This window comes from Macrosteles quadrilineatus, unplaced genomic scaffold (assembly GCF_028750875.1).
Source record: "Macrosteles quadrilineatus isolate MER2022 unplaced genomic scaffold, UCM_ALF_1.0 Scaffold_9__3_contigs__length_116548681, whole genome shotgun sequence".
Lineage (NCBI taxonomy): Eukaryota > Metazoa > Arthropoda > Insecta > Hemiptera > Cicadellidae > Macrosteles > Macrosteles quadrilineatus.
In genome coordinates this window covers 36,606,295-36,627,084 of record NW_026542602.1, presented here as the reverse complement: position 1 = coordinate 36,627,084, position 20,790 = coordinate 36,606,295, and the positions used below count along the sequence as shown (strand labels likewise).

Below are 20,790 nucleotides of genomic sequence, written 5' to 3'. Positions count from 1 at the left end.
TCCACTCCCATGTTAAAGTTGTCGCCAGTTTTTTTATCAAATTTGTCGCCAGTTTTTTTTATCAAATTCGTTGCCAGTTTTTTTTATCAAATTCGTCGCCAGTTTTTTGATCAAATTTGTTGCCAGTTTTTTTATCAAATTTGTCGCCAGTTTTTTATCAAATTTTTCGTAGTTGAAGTGAGCCGCCAACAGCGCTGATCTAAATTACTAATTTATGTCGAATACACAATGTTTTTTACCGAGTCAAACTGATGGATTTTATGACCCATCAGCTATGTTAGCAACAAAAAATAAGGTAGAAAATAGAATTTTAGACACTTAGCACATTCTGTGACTGGCTTACACAACTACATTCTATTTTAGTAAAAAATTTGTGACAGCTGATCCATATAGATTGGATGTCTACTTTTGTATCCAATAGTCAATGATAATAGACTAAAAGCTTGAAGAAATCATTCCTTTCAAAATATGTGATTTGAAATGTGGATCAATCCTTAAAGTTTTGTTTCTCAATATTCATCTCTACACAAATGTGGTTTTCACTTAAAACTGTAGGTAAAAAGAATTATGAAGCTCGATGGAGAAAGTCGACAAAAATATAATATGAATGCTGACTCCGCTCAATTTTGTGGACGCCTCTGCGAACGTTTATTTTTTATTAGATAATCATTAAAACAATACCTTTGTATATAGTCATTTAACTGTCATTCCACACTAAACACAAATAGACTCCATATTTTCTTGAAAATCAATTTATTTAACAATATTATAAACTTAGAAGTCTAGAAACTTACAATATTATTAATTATTACATATGCATATGGACCTGCTTAAGTCCACAACTGGCACTTACAGTAATAACAGATTTCCTCTATCAACACTGAATGTAAAAAAGTATTCTCTAAAATGATGAAATATATATTCTATGAAACTAAATCTAAGCTGGATAATCTTATCCATAAACATTTAAAAATGTTATCTAAAATACTAACTAAAAATCCATGAAATTTAAGCACAGAACACGACAATTCATTTCACAAACTTAATGTAATGTGAATCATTTTAGAAAATTATAACATCTACTTATTTAATGCTATGCTAACTAAAAAATCAATAAAATTGTAACATAAAACACCACGCTTCTTTTCTCAAATGGAATGTAAAAAAGTTTAAATCCTCTTTAGGATAAATTTTTTTTTTGAAACTCATCTTATCAATTTTAGAAACCTTTACGTCGCCTACAAGAATGCAAAAACAACATGACTCAAACATTTACAGATACATTTAAATTAAAACCCCCTACTCAAAATAACAAATCATATTGAAATATATTATTTTTAGACACATTATGCCCCATCAATACATGGGTAGCTTCTCCGCGTACTCAGTGAGTGAGACTTTCTCTATAGCCACGATGGACAGTAGAGGGGAGTGTCTGTTATTGGTGGCTGGCAGAATGACCAGACGAGAAGCACATCGGTGGAACAGGTACTGCCACTTGAGGGCGGTTTTGGCGTCCAAGGACATAAGGTCAAAGTCATCTGGCTGTAACAACCGGAACCAAATATGTACAAGAGCGGACGGGAAATGCAGACGTTGTTGAGAAAAATTGCTTTGTGATGTATATTTAAGTGTAAAGTTTGTGTACGTGTTTCAAAACTTCAAGACGCACCCAATGGGGAAGATCAAGACCTTATATTAGAACTGATGATGGCAATTTATTCTGCCGAAATGCATCTCCTGTAATAGGATTCAGCACATTAGGATCGACCGGCGGACACAGGTAATTTAACCTTTTATTGAAAATTGCTTACACTAAAAAAAAAACTAAAAGCAGACACACACACATTAAAAATTGCTAGAGCCATTAATGAATCATTTTTATATTAAAATAACAAGAGTTGTAGTTTGTAGTGCCTATAACAAACCCCATTAGCGAGTAGGTAGGCAAACTAGTTCAAATCTGACACTATCGCCGTGTAAGTTTTTTTTTTTTTTTAAGAGGTTGGTGGTTTTTTTTAACCTTGCATTTGCCCGTCCGCATAGACTACAGATCTGTGCGTGGAACGTATCCAGCAAAGCAAGGGGTGAGCCAGTACAGTACAAAGGTGAACTGTACTGATAAAAGTTTGTGGCAGTGACCAGGATCCGAACCCTCGACACTACTGCCTTGGGCCCGAAGTCCGCGACGCTACCAACTGAGCCACCGACTCACCAAACTTCCTTCAGTTACTAACTAACTTCAGTTACTTCCTTCCCTAATATGATAGCAGGACTATATGCAACGTATATTCTCGTCATATTACAATGGTGTTTCATTGGAATAAAAAATGTGCTCCCGGAAAAATAACTGATTTCTGATATTAGGTTTAGGTGTCAAAACTACTAATGAAATCTCAGTTTACATATGTATATGGAGGTAATTGTGTAAATGTAAAAAGTGTGGAAAAAAGAGGTTCACAAAAGACCTTGAGCATTCATTTGCACAACACGCCGGGGCAGATGAGATCCATCATTTCCATCATGAAAATAATTAAAGTTGAGTTGAGATAGTCTATTGTTTGGCAATCTCTCTGTCACTGTGTTCTGCATGCAAAGTTTAATTACTTTAGTTACTGCCTTTTCAAACAACAATGAGTTGACCTAAAATGTACAAATAATATTGTAATTATCATGCAAATATTTACAAAGATCTCCAAACTACCTCCCTTATGCACATATCTTATGTCCAAAAACTTGTCTCCATTCACGTCTGTCATCTGTTGACGGATTTTAATAGGATTTAACCCATTGGACCACAGAAATCCAATCAAAGAACAGGATTCTTACCTGGCAGGAGCATCGATTTTCTTTCACATCATGATTGGGTACTATGACGAGGCAAATTGTTGAATAGGGGTCGGAACCAGATTGAAAAGTAGCAGGCAAAGTAAAATACATGGCACTGTCCATATAACACATTGTCAAATTGAAATTAACCTAAAAGGTAATTTTAAAAACTTAAAATCAAATTGACATCCTAATAAAACTTTAAACGTAATATTGACGTTTTCAAATGAAGTACCTTGCTTGGCTGCAACTAGAACTTGTTGTAAACTTTAATTTAACCCCTTGCTTGATAACTCTTTTGTATCAAACAATGCAGAAAATTGCCTACAGCTGATCTATTAAAGGATGTGAAAATCGAAAAAAAGAGTATGACAGACAAAAATAAGACCATATATTCTGCAATAGTTTAAGAACAGCTATGTTTACCGTGCAGTTCAGCATATGGGCAGCTGCAGATGAAGACATGCGACACTTGTCCAGGGAGCCTGTGTGATCAGCCAAGGACACTCTGAGGTCAAAGATCCTCTCAGTGACAGGTCGCTCTAGACCAGAACTGACTGGACACTCACTGTTCATACACAGCCCTACTGAGTCATCTACCAGCTGTTGGCACTGTAAACTGTCACATACAACCATGAGTAAAACAACATCATTGCAGAATCAAGTGTAAAGCGGGTTACACACCGGTATCGCGGATGTGATGTCGCCGATATCTCTGATGTCGCGGACATGATGTCTGCGACATGTAATAAAATGCAACCATGGGAGAAGGGGCACGTGCTGGCGACATGAGAGGGAATCAGTTCAGTTTTTTATTAGTTTCAATAATGTCATCCTCTGAAGAAGATGGTGTGTTGTTGCTGCTGATACTAAGGAATTCTTCTAGCATGGCCACAAACTCTTTATTTGTCTGTTCATTGTCGGGAAGCGGCATTTCTCTATGATGAACACTCGTTTTCTATACACGGGACACGAGTACGATATAACCACTAATCTAGTATAATATAACCACCACTCTAGTATAATATAACCACCACTCGAGTAAACCCACCACTCAACTCACAAAACAAAACAGAAGTACCAAGACCAAGTGACAGCGCCGAAACTACTAGAAACGTGTTATGCGCATGCGCGGGCCCAAGAGACACGAGACATGTCTGTCCAAACACCGACCGGTTGGTTCGCTCGAGACACGCGTCTGCGACACGAGTCGCAGGCAACGTGTCTGCAACACTGGTGTGTAAAGCTCCATAAGATAACATAGGTTGGTTTTCGAGGGGCATGTCGCGGGCACGAAAAATATCGGCGACATCATATCCGCGATACCGGTGTGTAACCCGCCTTAAAAGTATAGGTTGAATTGCTGTAATTCTATCACATATTCTGTATTGTATTGTGTTCGGAAAATAGAAGATACTTAATAGGAAGGGCTACAAAATTAACGGTTTGGAGAAGTGGAGAGGATTGATTAGATTAAATGTATAAAGGGTGTCCAGTAAGTAAATAGCCAACTCCAAAAAATTGTTCTATCTTCTATGGATCAAAACAAAAGATAACTCAAGAATTATTTTTTCCAATAACGCTTCATAAATACAGATATCCACCACTTTGTATATTTTACATACATATTTTCTACTCTTCTTTATGAAAATTGGTATGTGATTTAAGGTAGAAGAGGACTATATTAGGAAAAAAACTAACTTGGTCCACAATTTGATATTTTAAATGGTGCAGCTATTTAAATTTTTATTACTTAGGACATTTTTAAAATGGCTGAATTTACAAAAGAATGTCAAGAAAACTGTTGTAAAATAAGGTAAAATGAGGCACACTCAGACTAGTTTAGCCTTATTTAGCCTTGTTTCATTGGTAATGACCATTAAAAGCCCAAAATGATCAAGGACCGCTGGACCTGATTTTTGAGACAACATAATGCTATACCTACACAGACTTTTCTCTGTGAGTCTGCAGGCCAGACTTTTGGCCCTCGGGTATCGGACCGAAATAAGGTAAAGCCAAAATCGGATCGTTTCAGAAAATTATTAATTAAAAGAAATATTGTAATTACAGAGATGCTCTGATTTGATTATTTGTACCAACCATTTTGTGGCAGTGAGAGGGTAAATGCCATCAAGATCAAACTCAATCACTGCTGCGTACACAAGAGCTGTGAAACTGTCTCCGAACTCTCCACTGACAGCCTTGGAGTATACAGTGTTGCAAGACATCACTGTACTGATGGAAGCAGCTGTAACAAACAGGTACTTCACTATGGTGATAGTTGTAATGAGTTTTATTCTATGATAATATCCATGTCAATAGATCTTTCACTGTAACATGTTGCCTTTGGAACCCCCTCCCCACAACATCAGGCGTCTAAGTCCTCATGCTGAAAACTTGATTGAATAATTGAATAATCTTGACCGTAAAAGGTTATCGTTGTTTGGCAGTGTGACATAGATGTAGGGGAGAATGTGTGTGTGAATATGTATGTCAGGGAATGTTAAAATAATTAAGATATAGTTTCTATCAGTAGTTGCTCATACATGATGGATTCTGTGAGTGTTTGCTGTACATCTTTCAGGTTGCTATTTCATCAAAGTAGGGTGAAACCTGAAAAGAACACTGGAAGAAAATACTCTTATGCCATTGGGAACTGCCTTATTCGAATCCGAAAATGTCTTCTGCGGTCACGGCAAAATCTTAAACATCTTCTGCGGTTATGGGGAAAACAAACATCTTCCTATGTCATGGAAAAATTATGAGCATCTTTCACGGATATGGCAAAGTTGAGAAAACCTTCTGCGGTCCTGGGCTTCTGTCAGGGCTCAAACAGACCTGACCAAAATTTGGAACGAAAATTATTCCCAACCTCTCAAACCAACTGTTGGCCCGACACTACTTATAAATATTGGTTGAACCCTCTATTTGTCACTACAACATAGAATACTCACGGTCAGCAAAATTGGTCGCCAGATGGTCAAGTATTGCCACGGCCACAGTTGGAGCTGTCCTGGCATGGTTGCGTTGCTGTATTGCTTCTGGACAGTCGGGATTCTCTGTGATCACTGTACGACCTGTCACCGCCGCACAAATCCGCTTACGGTAGTTGTTCCAGTCAAGCTTTACATCAGCGATGAACAACACTGTAATAAAATTAGAATACTTTAAAATAACTTGAGAGTTTATGTATACAATTTTGGCATAAGAATACTTCTTAATATCCATTGTTAATAGATCTCAATGTCTCATAAACATCTATGCTTGTTACTCATTGCAAAATAGAACTACTAATTGAAGATTTGAGACGATAACTTAAACTCATTTTAATCATAAAAAGGAAATTAAATTAATTCATAAATATGAACCATATTATATTTTAATTTGAAGAGTATGAAAACACTGTTTAAATATTTTTAGTCAAATTCATGGTTTTAATGTCATCACCAATTTTCTAAATGGTTGAACATTTGACATAGGTCTCTAACCACTCGATGTTTGGGGTAGAATCTACTGCCAAGCAGTGTACAATTTAATTAGCACTTAAAACAGCTTTTTAAAACCCACAACATTTTTTTGTGAGTCTTGGGATGTCGTGGGTTCGGATCCTGGTCACTGCCACAAACATTTTATCAGTTCAGTTTACCATCATACTGTACCGGCTCACCCCTTGCTTTGCTGAATACGTTCTCGCGCAGATCTGTAGTCTATGTGGACAGGCAAATGCAAGGTTAAAAGAGGCTGCTAACCTCTTTTTTATCCACAAACAAAAGATTTTTTAACTACTGTGCTAAATTGTATAAGGTTGTGTCAAAATTTTAAGTAAGTTACATTTTGTTCTCGACTGCTGTCCTAGAAAACCCGCTCAGTTACATAGTATCAGCCATAATCTTCAAGGATCAGAAGAACCCGCTCCAGAAGCTCGCTGTAGAGTGAGACAAGTGGCACAAGAGTTGTCCATCATCTCTACTTCTCTGCATTCTATAGGGATGGGCGAGTAGTGTTTTTTTGAGTCGAGTCGAGTAATTAGCCCTAATACTCGAGTATCGAGTCGAGTCGAGTCGAGTAGTTCACGAGAAAATCAACAATTTTATTTTACATATAGCTGTGGTAATTGCAAAAAAAAAATGCAAAAATATGGAACTAAGTGTTTATTTTAAATAGGCCTACTGTAAATGTTTGAATTTGACTAAAGCATGAGATCTAATAAAGTTTCCTCTAATTTATAAATAGGCTTATAAGTATTTATCTAAGTCATTTCTCAGTTTTTGTATTTATTTTAAATTCCATGAAATTGTCTTAGTTAACTCATTAGTTTATTTTTTTATTTTTATTACGCAGCCTACATCTTGGTCTACAAACTCTTTGTAAGGTAAGTTTTTCCCCCCAAGTGAGTAAAAACTAACTTCCTATATACTAATGACATTTTCTCACTTATTATATATCTTCAAAATTTGTTTAACTATGAAAAAAGTCACCAAGTCTAGCTGAAAACATAATCATAAATGAGGATATTTTTTAAATACAGAATAACTAATCAAACAAAATTTTTAACACTTTTACTTCTTACATTTTTTTCCTTGAAAATGTCAACAGTTTTTCACTTATTTTTAATAAAGATTATCACTTATAATTGTTTTAAAGAAGTCCAGATGTGTGAACTTGAAGAGCAGACAAGAGACATACGTCACTGCCACAAAAACTCTTCTCTACTGTGAATGAATGAACTGTTTATTGTGTGAAGCCCCACCCACCGTCTAACGGGACATGGGGGAGGAAAAGAGAAAGTTTGGCAGAATTTGCCCTTGTTCTAAAGCCTGGTTCACATGCCCTCCCTCACCCTCGGCCTCAGTCGCTTCGCTTGCAGATTTCCATTACACAAGAGTGTTATTTGAAATACTGTAAATGTTTGAATTTGACTATGATGAGATCTAATAAAGTTTCCTCTCAAAATAGGCTTAACTTTTTAAGTATTAATCTAAGTCATTTGTCAGTTTTTGTATTTCTTTTTAAAAGCAATTGCAGTTATACATTTAAAAAATTACAAACATCTTGGCCTACAAATACATTTTGTAAGGAGAGTCTTTTCTCTAGTGAGTAAAAACGATCGTGGTCAAGGAATGAACTGTGCTAAAACAGCACATTGTCAATGTTTACAAAAGTATTTTGACTGAAACCTGAAACCCTGGTATTTTTTAAAGACATTGCATAATAGCCTAAGTCGACGTCTGTGGAGAAAAGTATGGCAATAGATAGGTTTTACTTTTAGCCTACAATAAAGATTATGTTTTGGGACTAAAATCTCCAAAAGACCAAAAGAGTGCTTTTAACAAACATTTCATAGTTTAATTTAGTAACAAAAGTGTTTGACTATGTTCCCGATTATACCAAGAACAAGGTTCGGCAGAGTGGATTCACTGTGAACCAGCCTGCCTGGCAGTGTTTCCACACGACACACGACCAAAACAATAATCCCGCTTACTGGGTCGAGAAATCCTGTTTTATCACGCTTTAAAATTGTGAAAAATCCCGTTTTATCCCACATGATTATTTTTGTACAATACCTAGTATAATTCTTGACGTACCTATCATGTTTATAAAGTTGTTTTAACATCACTATTATATTTTACTACAGTATTTAATCAATTTGAGTTAGTTTTTCTCTAAAATTAAATGGAAAAAATAAAAATAGTCGTCACAGCCGAAAATCCCGCATCCCGTTTTAATCCCGCTCAAGGTTTAAAAATCCCGTTTTCAGGATAATAATCCCGCGAATGGAAACACTGCTGCCTGGCCCTTATGCACGACGTCACTATAACCTCCGTGTAGGGGTGCCAACAATGGATCGGAACAATCGAAGTTTTGAACATGTCTGTAACCTAGTTTTTTATACTTAAATACTCATTATTTATAAACAAACACATCGTACACATCGGATCTCGAATCACGATATTTATCGATACCCTTTCCACCCACAATAAAACATTAAACGATGTCAAAGCAATCGTCATTTGCTCCATTGAAACACAAAAGTCGATTGGCTGACATGGTAGTGCACTGACGCCTCCTGACCAATGAGAGCTGTTGTTACATACTTTTATTACGGAAAGTAAATAAAAGAAACGTCTTATAACACTTAAAACATATATTTACGCTTATACTGTTACTCACAAGACGGTAAATATACAAAAAAGGTGGTAAGTGGTGATCGATTTCGATTGGACACTCCAATCATCATCAGACCCAATAGGCGAATGACACATCGTATCATTCGCCTATTGGGTCTGATGATGATTGGAGTGTCCAATCGAAATCGATCACCACTTACCACCTTTTTTGTATATTTACCGTCTTGTGAGTAACAGTATAAGCGTAAATATATGTTTTAAGTGTTATAAGACGTTTCTTTTATTTACTTTCCGTAAATTTAATAACACGTACAATGCTGATCAAGAAGTTATACTTTTATTGTCAACATTCACCATTCGTTATAACATTACAAAATCAACACGGACTAAGGCTTATAATATTTTTCAATAAATACATTATGTTATAGTAGCACTTAAAACTTCACTAAACTCTTTAATCAGTAGATAGTACAGATCAAAATATGGATCTACTTTTTGGCGCAATATAAAGCAAGCCTAACCATACGACGATGTTAAAGTTTAATGGTTGAATATAATTTTTCTAATGCGTATAATGCAGGGATTATTAAACTGAAAATTTCGACGTGTTTAGGTTATTTATTTTGTACTAAAAATAAAAATAATACGTCTAAATGTCTGACTTATTGATACAGACATTGTTTAGTATAATTAATTTCGTGTTGGCGGGACATTCGCTCGCCGGTTGTCTCTTGAGTTGAGTCTGACATCTTGAAATGTAGATTCGTAGATTGTGTTGTGCAATGCTGAAGCTAAACAATGTCACCGGCACCGTCGCTGTTTTGAACTATATAGTTTCTAAGTTGGCTATGAAAATTGTTAACCGTGATTACAAAACTAATACTGTAGCTATACAGTAAATAAATGTTAAAATAAGGATTTTTTGAGAGGATAGCAGGCTTACCTGAATGGGAAAGAGTCCAAACTGGCACAGGAAACACAAAACAAAACTTTACACTATATACACAAAACTGTATATATAGTGTATATATAGTGTATACACTGTATATGTGTATATAGTGTAAAGTTTTGTTTTGTGTTTCCTGTGCCAGTTTGGACTCTTTCCCATTCAGGTAAGCCTGCTATCCTCTCAAAAAATCCTAAAAAATCTAGGCCCTTGTGCTCTATGCTACACCCTTAAATGTTAAAATAAAATATTTATCCCTGTCGGTATCATCGGAATCGACTTTTGACAATCGAGTCTTGGTACCGATACCAATGTCCAAGTATCGGTGGTATCGATGACGATAATCGACTCATCCCTTTTTACTAGTAGAGCTGTATCGTGACGTAATCGATGCATCGGGATTTTGATGCATGCTGGATCGAATCGGGATTCGATGCATCGCACTCGCACACCTACACCACTGCCTATCACCCAGTGTCGGCTCAGCTGTCGGCGCTGTCGCTGTCAGTGAAATGGATGACGCAAGCGATGTCTAGGTTGCCGATTATTAGTAGGCCTAGTATGTCAATATTTAAAGGGGTTAAGGGATTAAATAAAACTCAAACATTTTCCTTTCTTACTATTTATTTGTCAAATATCAATGAAATTAACGAAATCGGCTAACGTCTACTACTCGACTCGAGTCACGAGTATCTTTAACTACTCGACTCGACTGTCGAGTATTGCCAACTACTCGAGTAATTACTCGACAGTCGAGTACTCGCCCACCCCTAGCATTCTATCTGTCGCTCGTGTTTAGTGTTTATTTGAGTCAAAACCACACTCACCAGTCTCTCTGCGTTTCCAGTTGCCTCAGGCCCGTTTTTGACCCTGTCAGCGCCCTAGGCACATCTAATAGTAGCGCCCCTTTGCAATATATATATATATAACAGGGTGTCCACCAACCGGGAAATCCGGGAATCATGCGGGGGATTTTTGAACCGTGAATTTTGTATTTATACCTGGAGTTTTCAATTTACCGTGATCGCTTATGACAAAAGTGACGTTTCCGTGATCGCGGGAGACGATAATATGTCTACACACGGCCGCGAGGGATGATCAGAATTTTCCGCGATTGCAGAAGACGATGATGGTATCAACAGAGCCGCAACGGATAATTAGAGTATTGCCGCGATCACAGAAGACGATGATAATGTCCACACGACCGCGGGAAACAGCAAGAATTTTGCCGCGATCGTAGAAGACGATGATGATCTCCACACGACTGGAGGACATTATTAACATTTTCCCGCAATCGCGGGAGACGATTACGATGTCTTCACAACTGAGGGAAACGATTACGATGTCTACAGAACCGCGGAATACAATAAAGATTTCTACGCAGCCACGAGGGATGATCACAATAATGCCGCGATCGCTCAAGACGATGATAATGTCCACATGACCGCGGGAAAAGATCAGAATTTTGCCTCATTCGCCGAAGACGATTATCTCCATATGTCCGCGGGAGATGATTACCATTTTGCCGCAATCGCGGGAGGCGATCACTATGTCCAAACGACCAACGGGGACAAAATAATGATGTCTTCACGGCCGCGAGGGGTGATCAGAAATTTATTGCAATCGCGCAAGACGATGATTATGGCCACACGATCGCGGGAAAAGGTCAAAATGTTGCCTAATTTGCGTAAGAGGATGATGACCTCCACAAGACTGAGGGAGATGATTACCATTTTTCTACAATCGCGGGAGGTGATTACTATGTCCACACGACCGTGGGGCACGATATGATGTCTTCACGACCGCGAGGGGTGGTCAGAATTTGACCGTGATCGCGCAAGACGAGGATAATGTCCTCACGACCGCGGGAAAGTATCAGAATTTCACCTCATTTGCGGTAGACGATGATAATCTCCTCACGACCGCTGGATATGTTCATATATTGCCTCGATCATGGAAGACGATAATATATGTCCAAACGACCTGACTGCAGAAAATAGTAAGAATCTTGCCGCAAACGCGGGAGACGATTACGATGCCTACACGGCCGCGAGGGATTATCAGAAGTTTACCGCAAAAGCATGCAAATACTATCATGATTTTTTTAAATTTCCAAATTTTTGGCGCCCCCAAAAAAAGCCAATTGCCTTGCGCCCTAGGCACGTGCCTACCGTGCCTATTCGGTAAATCGGCCCTGAGTTGCCTGCCTGGTATATCACCTCACTGTCCCAGTTCTGCAGACTGAGACAAGTGGCACAAGAGTTGTCCATCATATCTACTTCTCTGCATTCTATCTGTCCCTCGTGTTTAGTGTTTATTTGAGTCAAAACCACACTCACCAGTCTCTCTGCGTTTCCAGTTGTCTGCCTGGTATATCACTTCACTGTCCCAGATCTGTAGAGTGAGACAAGTGGCACAAGAGTTGTCCATCATCTCTACTTCTCTGCATTCTATCTGTCGCTCACGTTTAGTGTTTATTTGACGAACAGCCCCCACCTGAGCACCAATTATTTATCAATTTGTGAAGAGTTTATGCGTACAAGTTTTTACAGAGATCTTAGAGATGAAAACTAAAACAGAAGAAATAACTTAAATATTACCATAAATAGCATAATCTGTGGGTGATTCTACTTGACTTAGTATAGTGTTTTATGATGAACTATTTTCCATCAACCATATTTTCCATTTGTCCTCCCTCTTCTTTTGTTGTTTTAAAGAAATAAAACTGTGAACAGTCGATGTGTCTAACTAGTTTAGGATTTATCTTCTAACGTCAACAATAACATTAACAAATTTTATTTACTAGCTCAGAAATTTTTTTTTAAATGCTCAGTTGAATCTCACATCACTTACAGTAACATTAAAAATTGTGTCTTAATAATCTTTTTTTGAAAACTTTTTATATGGTACCTACATTAGGTAAGAACATTATTATTTTTTTAACCCAACAAAAATAATAAATGGTTTAAAAAAACCACAGAATATTAACAATAGACACACGCTATTTTTAAACAGTCTGCTAATTGCATTTGTTTCTTATTTACTGGATAAATATTGCTTATCATAGTTTATGCAGCTAGTACAATGCAAAACAGAGGAATGAAGATAGAAAAATCACCATTAGCCAAACCAACGTATTGTAAAACTTACCGAACTGACAACAACCAATAAGTTGACATATTTGCCTTGCAAAGCCTGAGAATTGTGATGAATGTCGGCCAAAGTCACCCGAGCTTCAATAGGCCTGGTGGGTAACCTCAGCAACCTCACCAGTTCTGCACAATCCTGTTCTGTGTGAAGACACATCTCTGATATTCCTTCACTCATGCGCAGCACTAGTGGACTGAAACATTAGACGAACAGTAAACCTAGAGCTAACGAGCTCATCAAAGGAATTAAAATGTAGTAAATAGCTTTAATAAAAAAAAAAACTAGATTGCTGTTTTTAAGTTTACGAGCTGCCACTCCGACGTACATCTCTTTTACTGGCTGTTGCTTATTCAAGCCGAGATGTATCAGTCGCCCATTTCTAGGAATCACTTAAGCTGTTTAAGAATTGTTCAGTTTAATTGTTTCAATGAATGAGTTAACATAGTGGCTGTAGGTTTTGTGTTTTGATGTTTGATTGTTTCTGTTTTCTGTGATAGACGTGTGTGTAAAACAAAACCTAATAATATAATTCCTCTAGAACAAAAAAAAAATTGTATTCTGATGGCCTGAGATCTATTGATGCTGCTCTTGCTTTCATGGAGTATCAAGAAGAGTGCACAACACAAGTGTGTTTGTGTCTTCAACGTGACATAAACATGTCATAAAAAAGGGAGAGCACATGGAGTATAGGTTAACTCGGAAAATAATCCTGAACTCTGAGGCTGTTGGCTTGTAAGAAAGCCAAAACATATGTTACACCACCACAATTTTGGTACCACATTCAATAATTGTTTTAGCGGATATAAACTTTATATCATATTCTTAGACATACTTATCAGTCATTCGTTCTGTTATCACCTTATAAACTACTAGCGAACGTACTAGTGATCATGTATAGTAAACAAGTATCATGAGGTTTTGGGTACCGGTATCTAAAAATAAAAGTATTGTAAAATGTAATAAATTGACAAATAAGACAAATTAAGGTGCTAAGAATTTTCTAATTGTTTCTAAATACTGTAATGATTTATTATAAGCAATTGTATTTACCTTGTTACATTAGGCATAAAATTTGCATCTTGATCTCTTGCATATGTCGCTTTGGCTTTTACAATGTCAACTAGAAAAAATGTTATTAAATATAAGTTTTTTTGTTTCAAGCATAATAATGAAATATTGTTGAAACCAGGAACTTAAACCATAATCTAGCTACAAATAAAGATGTAAAAATATTTGATATTTATGATTTTAAATGCCTAAATACAGTTTAGACTGTCAGCTCACCAGATAAAATGCTGGATTAATAAATAGCTATAAAATGAGAATATCAGAAGCACCACTGTAAAGTAAAAATGCAAATAAAAAACAAGTAAAAAAACAAATAATCTTCTTAATAATATTCTGTACCAAGATATTGGAACAGAATCTACTTTTCTGTCATGATAGAATAAAAACATTAGATAGGAATATAAATTACTTTAGAGGGTCTATCTAAAACTACGATGGTCGTTTTTTAAGTAAGAGCCGTTTTTGCATTTAGCTCCGTAGCTTTATTTACACCGCAATAAGGCTCCTAACCATCTTTACTGGCATCATTTGTGAACAAAATGGAACCATTAGCGAAGATGAGGCCAGTATGTTTTTTTTTAACCACAAGTAACATACCGGTATCTAATGCCAACATTCATTGCTAGATGGTTTAAGGTTATGGTGTTTAAAAATGGCTCTGAAGATGTCCATTTTGGAAGAAATTGTGCTTTTTGGTGGGTGGACTTCTTACAGGAGACAACAAAATAAAAAGATTTTCATGGACATTTTTACCCTCCCTATCCCATTTCTGCACTTTTCCTCACTCATATTGCACTAGGGCCTAACCCTTCAGTCATCTGGTAATGAATTCGGGATCTGATATATTTATTGTGGTCAAAAACGTATTACTGACATTATCTTGCATGCAGCAGGAGATTTAATTATTTTAAAACATTTTCTAAGTACACGTGAGCGAGAGAGCTGCAAATGGTTCTATTATGTAAAGAAATTATGCCAGTAAGAAAGGAGCCTTGTTGCAGCTTACGCACAAACTACGAGCTATAGCTACAAGCTATACGAAAAACACAGCCCTTACTCAAAAACAACCCTCATAATATGTTTTTTTTTTTTATTTCTTGGAAAAATCATGACAGTTTCAAGAAGAACCCACTAATAAAACCTAAACTAAGATTATAAATGCAGGTACCGATATCACCAATGTGGAAAGTGCGAGCCATGTTTTCCATAAACTCAGGACTTCCCCAGAAAGATACATTGATGTAGTGGGCTGGAGAATCTCTAAGAGTAAAGTTCCAAACAGATCTGCTCGAACCATCTACAAGAGTAAATTAAAGATACATTAAGAATAAGAATCTTTATCACCCTTTAAACATTTTACAGTGCAATAGGGTTCGTCATTTTATATATATCGAAGTAGGACATTAAGTTGTTTTTCATTTTAGCCAATTCAGATGTACGCCATTTATATTTTTATCTTTTAGTTGCAAAATTACTCATACCACTACTTGGCTTAGAACTAACAGTACATTGTTTCTTAGGGAATATACATATTAAAGTTTATTAAGACAATATGGCAAAACCTTTCAAAAGTTTCATAACTGAATAATGCTTACTTTTGTCATAAAAATTCCCAATTTTCATTCACGAGTTCAGTCTTAAAAAACCAAACAGTTTCTGTTCATCAAATGGCCGAGAAACTATTATTTTATTTTGAATTGAAATATTGGTATTGCAATCAATATTACTTATTTCTAGGTACACTTATGGTCTGAATATGGAAAAATTCTTCCATTGGAAGAGCAAACAATTGATGAGTCCAAATTTGTCAATATTTGTTATCCAAGCAAGCATTACCCCTTGTCGGCAATGAAAGTTGTGAAATTGTAATTTGTAACTGTCTAAGAAGGTTTTTTAATTCATTTGCACTTCTCCCATCACAGGTCATATCAAAATCTGAGTTGAAATTGTACCTATAAGTTACCTGTTGTTTCATAATTTATACATCCAATCCAACGGAAACATTACTAACCTAGACTTTTATTGTAAAGTAAGGAAACAAATTTTTTAAAGGTTTGCACATGAGATTCAAAATCGAGCCCAAAGTCACTGGGAATCGAGAATCAACAAATCAAAACTTGAAATCTGTATATACAGTGTAAGACTTTTTTAATAAATGATTTCAGCCGAGGGATTGTACCAGTCTTAAACCATGTCTTACACAACATTGATTATTGATTACTGAACTTAAAGTAATTGACTACACCAAGTTTGGTTAATGTTACCAGTTATAGATTTTTTGGATTTGATAGTACAGTAGACTCTCAGTAATCCGGCAGTATCCGCCGGATACTGGCGGATTCTGTGACCGTGGTACTGCCAGATTAGTGAAGATTCCAGATTACTGGAAAGTTATCAATAAAAACACTTAAAAATGCAATTAAAACACATCTCCGAAATCACGTGATCGGACATGACGACGATGACATTTCCCTAATCTTGGGACACGATGATAAGGTCTTCACATCCGTGGGAGATAATAATTATAATTTTGCCACTATCGTGCATGACAATGATGACGTTTCCCTGACCGCGGAAGGCGACGATAACGTCTATATGTCGGCAGGAGAGGTTCATGATTTTGCTGCGATCGCGCATGAAGATTATGACTTTTCCCTGACCCCGGGAGATGTTCATGAATTTGCCGTGATCGTGCAAGTCGACGATGACGTTTTTGTGACCGTAGGAGTAGACAATGATGTTTACACAGCCGCAGGAGATGATAAAATTTTTGCCGCGACCGCGGTAGACAACGATAATGTAAACATGACCGCAGGAGATGTTCATGATTTTGCTGCTATCGCGCAGGACGACGATGACGTTTCCAAGACCGCGGGAGCGATGATAACATCTATACGTCCGCGGAACATGTTCATGATTTTGCCACGATCGCGCATGACGACGATGAATTTTCCGTGACCGGGGGAGATGTTCATGAATTTGCCGTGATCGTGCAAGTCAACGATGACGTTTTTGTGACCGCGGGAGTGGATGACGATGTCTACACATCCGTGGTAAATGTTGATGAATTCGCCACGATCGGGAAGACCTCACCCGTCAAAAGACGCCGGAGTGGTGCAGTGCCGGATTAGAGAGGGTCTACTGTATAGGGTAGCCCAGTTAAGAAACTGTACCCTATACTTATGCCGATAATTGCAGTATTACCTCGATTTTAAGGAATCATGTTACCTCTGTGCAAAGAAGGTATTTTTAAAGGCTAAATATAAGGAAGAAGGTTACAGAATCTTGCCATATGAAAGTGATTAATTATGCCTTTTTAGGGTGCATAAAATTTTAGCCTAGTGGGAAACATATTCGATCCCCCGCACATAAAAAAATTGAGTGGTTTGTACTGCTTTCCCTTATTAATTGTTTCGTAAACATTATCAGTTAAATCAATTATTTTCTTACCACTTTTCATTGATATTGTCCTTGGACTTTGTTTTGCAATTATTATTGCTACAAGAAAAAACTCATTACTACCATGGGAAAGAGCATGGATTGGAGTTTTTGCTATTCCAGCTGCCATTTTTCCTGAAAAAAATATATAAGTTATCAAGTTACAATACACATAAAAAAATATTAACTTTAACTTGCTAGTCTTTATATTTAAAAAAAATACAACTTATAACTTTAAAAGTTGAAATGTAAATTTAAAAAAAAGTTACATTTATCTGCAGGTTAACCGTGACAGAACTTTCAGCTGGAAGAGAATCTCGTTGATAAACAAATGCCACCACAAATAGGCCAAAGTCCTAAGCATATTTAGTTCTCACCTCCACCAATAAAACGTCTAGTCATAACAGATTGGAATCGACATATCAGTATTTAAAACGAAGAAGCTATCTGTCATATGTTGTCGATATGTTTCAGTTGTTGGCAAAACTTTGATATCCAACTCCATCGTATGTTAAATACAATCTAAACGAGAGAGTTTTGGTTTTAAGTTTGAGTTTGGTCATCGATCGAATTAATACTTATATAGTTGGTCAATAATTTTATGGAGGTTCTAAACTAAACTTTTCTCCACATCTGTTCGAGCTGCTGAAATAATTTAGGCTTTTTTTAAATAAGGTCTAACTTAACTTTAATTATATGAAACTAAGAGAAAGATAACAATTTATTTAGCCTATAATCGACTACGGTACGGTAATATATTAATTTCAAATTAAAAGTTCTGCAGTGCTACAGTAGTCAAACTAAAATTAAGTAAAACTTAAGTTAGACTTAGTTATGATAAGGTACATACCTTTACGTCAACCAACAGTTTTCAACATGTGAGATTAAAAAAAGTTTTAAAACGTAGCTTAGGCCTAGGCCTATACAGGCATTGTCAAGAATGCCTCAATTCGATTAAAGCTTCCACGTCATTGTCATAAACTTACAAATGCACAAAAAAACATTTAAAATAGGCCTCTAGGCCTACTAAGTTAAGTTTAACCGTCTGCCTCTGTCAGTGCCGCGACCGGTAGGTAGTAGGCCCTTGAAATGTCTTTTAAAGTGTGTGCATGACCCATTTGAAAAATATTTGTTTGTATGCCAGTAACAAATCTTTAATCAGATGAAACATTAGGCCTACTCCACTAGGAACATTAAGTTAATTGCCAACTAGGCAAAACCTGTTGAGTTTAACTGCCGTGTTGAACTGTTGATGTAAAGGTAGGTAGGCCTAATGTATCTCATAATAGTCTAATTTTAACAGTTACATAGGCCTAGGCCTACATATAACTTACATTAGGCCTTCAGTTAAGTTACAGGGCTACATAACTTAATTAATTTTAAAAGTAAATTGCTGATTTTCTTTTCACAATATGAATCCTACCAGTTTTTTTATTTACACATTTGACTTGATTTTTTCACATTTTCCAACTACAAATTCAGGCTATGGTAGGCTCTAATTCAATAGACTTAAGTTCGATAGTTTCATATTAGGTTGTTTGTGATGCCACTTATGAAAGTATACCCCTTAATAGGTTAGGTAAACTGTTAGGCATAGGCCTAAATTGTTAAGAAATTTAAGCTTAATAATTAATCAACAAAAAAACCTTATTACAACAATTAAACCCCTATTCTTTCAATATAGGCTAGTTAAATGAAAAAAACAAAACTTACTGAGAAATCAGAAGAAATTATTTTATATTTATATTGCAACGGATTGCATTTGGTTTAATGACTTTAAGTATTTTTAATAGATGTGGCTAAAATATAAATTTAATCATATTAACGGGAAGCGAAGCGACTCTATTAAGTTAATATATTGCAATATTGTGCTACGCTATTACTTTGTTTGTATTGTGCATTGTGCAATTGAAGCATTGAAGACAGAAGAAGAAGGAAGGATGTAGCATAGCAAAGCAATTATTTCCTTTTGACATAGAGTAGAGTGAGAGCTAACTTCGGGAAATTTAAAATGCACATAGAAGACTTTTGATACTAGCAGTGCTAGGGGTCGAGTTCCCGCAAGGCTCAAAGGACGTTCCACGACGTAAGCTTGACGTCACGATTTCATGACGTTCACACTTTCCAGTTCCATTCCTTGTCCATTTTATTGGTTCTGGCACGGCCGCCTTTAACCACCTTTAACTACAGGCCGCGGCCTTCGAAGTGGCAACATCGCAAGTGGTGTTGTAACAGCTGTTTTGTTTGGTATTTTTGTATTTTCAACAGATTTTTTACTGGACTATGACAATATTGACTCCGCTTAAAATTTACAGATATAGATTTTTAATTCGTATTGTTTCGGTTTAAAATTTTGTATGTTTTATTTTCAATATTTTAATTGAAATCAATAAAGTGCAAATTAATGAGCTGATGTCACCTATCTGTACGTTATCTTATGGGACGTCTGTCACTTAAACAACACCACTTGTGACGTTGCCAATTCTGGTAAAAGGTTTCAGTTTCAGAACTGATACGGATACGCTACTGAACCACTGAACGTAAGGGAAAGTTATGCAGTTTCAAAGTTGCAAGTTTCAAGGTGGACGGTATTTTGTTAGTTATTTATTAGTACGTAATGAAGCACTATTTGCTTAAGCTGGCGGCAAACGGCCGTTTTCTGGACTAAATTCCTGTGTGGGAAGCTCGTAAAAACTGTATAGAGTGGGGAAAATATTTTTATTTAGCTAACTTCATTGACTCTTCGTTACGGAAGCAAAAAATCCCATCCAAGGTCCAGCTGTTGCCAATTTTTATTCAAAAAGAGTGCTATTGAATGAGCCATTAAACAGATTGCAAGTTAGTTAAAAAAAATACAAAATCTATTTTTTAATGAAAGTCATAACCTGAATTTGGAAGTATAAAGGAATTTAGCTTAATGTTTAAAGAGAGGGCGGGAAATCTGAGTGAATTGATGCTTTAAATTATGTAAATATAATATAACTTAAGTATGAAATATTTAATAAATTTGGTACAAATTTACGAGTAGAGTTTAAGCGGCATAGCATTGACTTTAAGGCTATACAAAATCACATCAAGGCTAAGCTACAAAATATTTAGTATGGATGGAGCTTCTTATACGGTAACCCTAAAAGGGAAGATGGAGAGGTTATATCTAGCTTACAAATAGAGCTCGTTATTTTTATTTGAAAATTCATCGTATATATTTCACCATACCGTCTCAAGAACTGT

The 20,790-nt window shown here is 36.3% G+C and overlaps 1 protein-coding gene across 2 annotated transcripts; it reads right to left on the bottom strand.

Moving 5' to 3' along the window:
* Window positions 1-1,101: 1,101 nt before the first annotated feature.
* On the bottom strand, window positions 1,102-19,387 carry LOC129003903 (meiosis-specific with OB domain-containing protein). 2 transcript variants are annotated; one of them, XM_054432239.1, is made up of 10 exons: window positions 19,273-19,387; window positions 17,572-17,694; window positions 15,290-15,418; window positions 14,104-14,173; window positions 13,054-13,246; window positions 12,243-12,399; window positions 5,784-5,975; window positions 4,930-5,077; window positions 3,256-3,448; window positions 1,102-1,545 (listed from the first exon to the last, which is right to left on the bottom strand). In XM_054432239.1, exons 2-10 carry the CDS (start codon window positions 17,687-17,689, stop codon window positions 1,357-1,359), a joined length of 1,389 nt encoding a protein of 462 aa, XP_054288214.1. In that variant the 5' UTR covers window positions 17,690-17,694; window positions 19,273-19,387; the 3' UTR covers window positions 1,102-1,356. The 2 variants fall into 2 exon arrangements, with proteins under 2 accessions (XP_054288214.1, XP_054288215.1); XM_054432240.1 differs by lacking the exon at window positions 19,273-19,387 and adding an exon at window positions 18,894-19,017.
* Between the last annotated feature and the right edge of the window lie 1,403 nt (window positions 19,388-20,790).

Coding starts and splice junctions, on each gene's coding strand:
- LOC129003903 (XM_054432239.1), bottom strand. CDS start 17,689: ATGGCAGCTGGAATAGCAAAAACTCCAATCCATGCTCTTTCCCATGGT. Junction 5,976..12,242: donor CTGGAAACGCAGAGAGACTG/GTGAGTGTGGTT, acceptor ATTTTATTACAG/TGTTGTTCATCGCTGATGTA. Junction 1,546..3,255: donor CCCATATGCTGAACTGCACG/GTAAACATAGCT, acceptor CGGTTGTTACAG/CCAGATGACTTTGACCTTAT.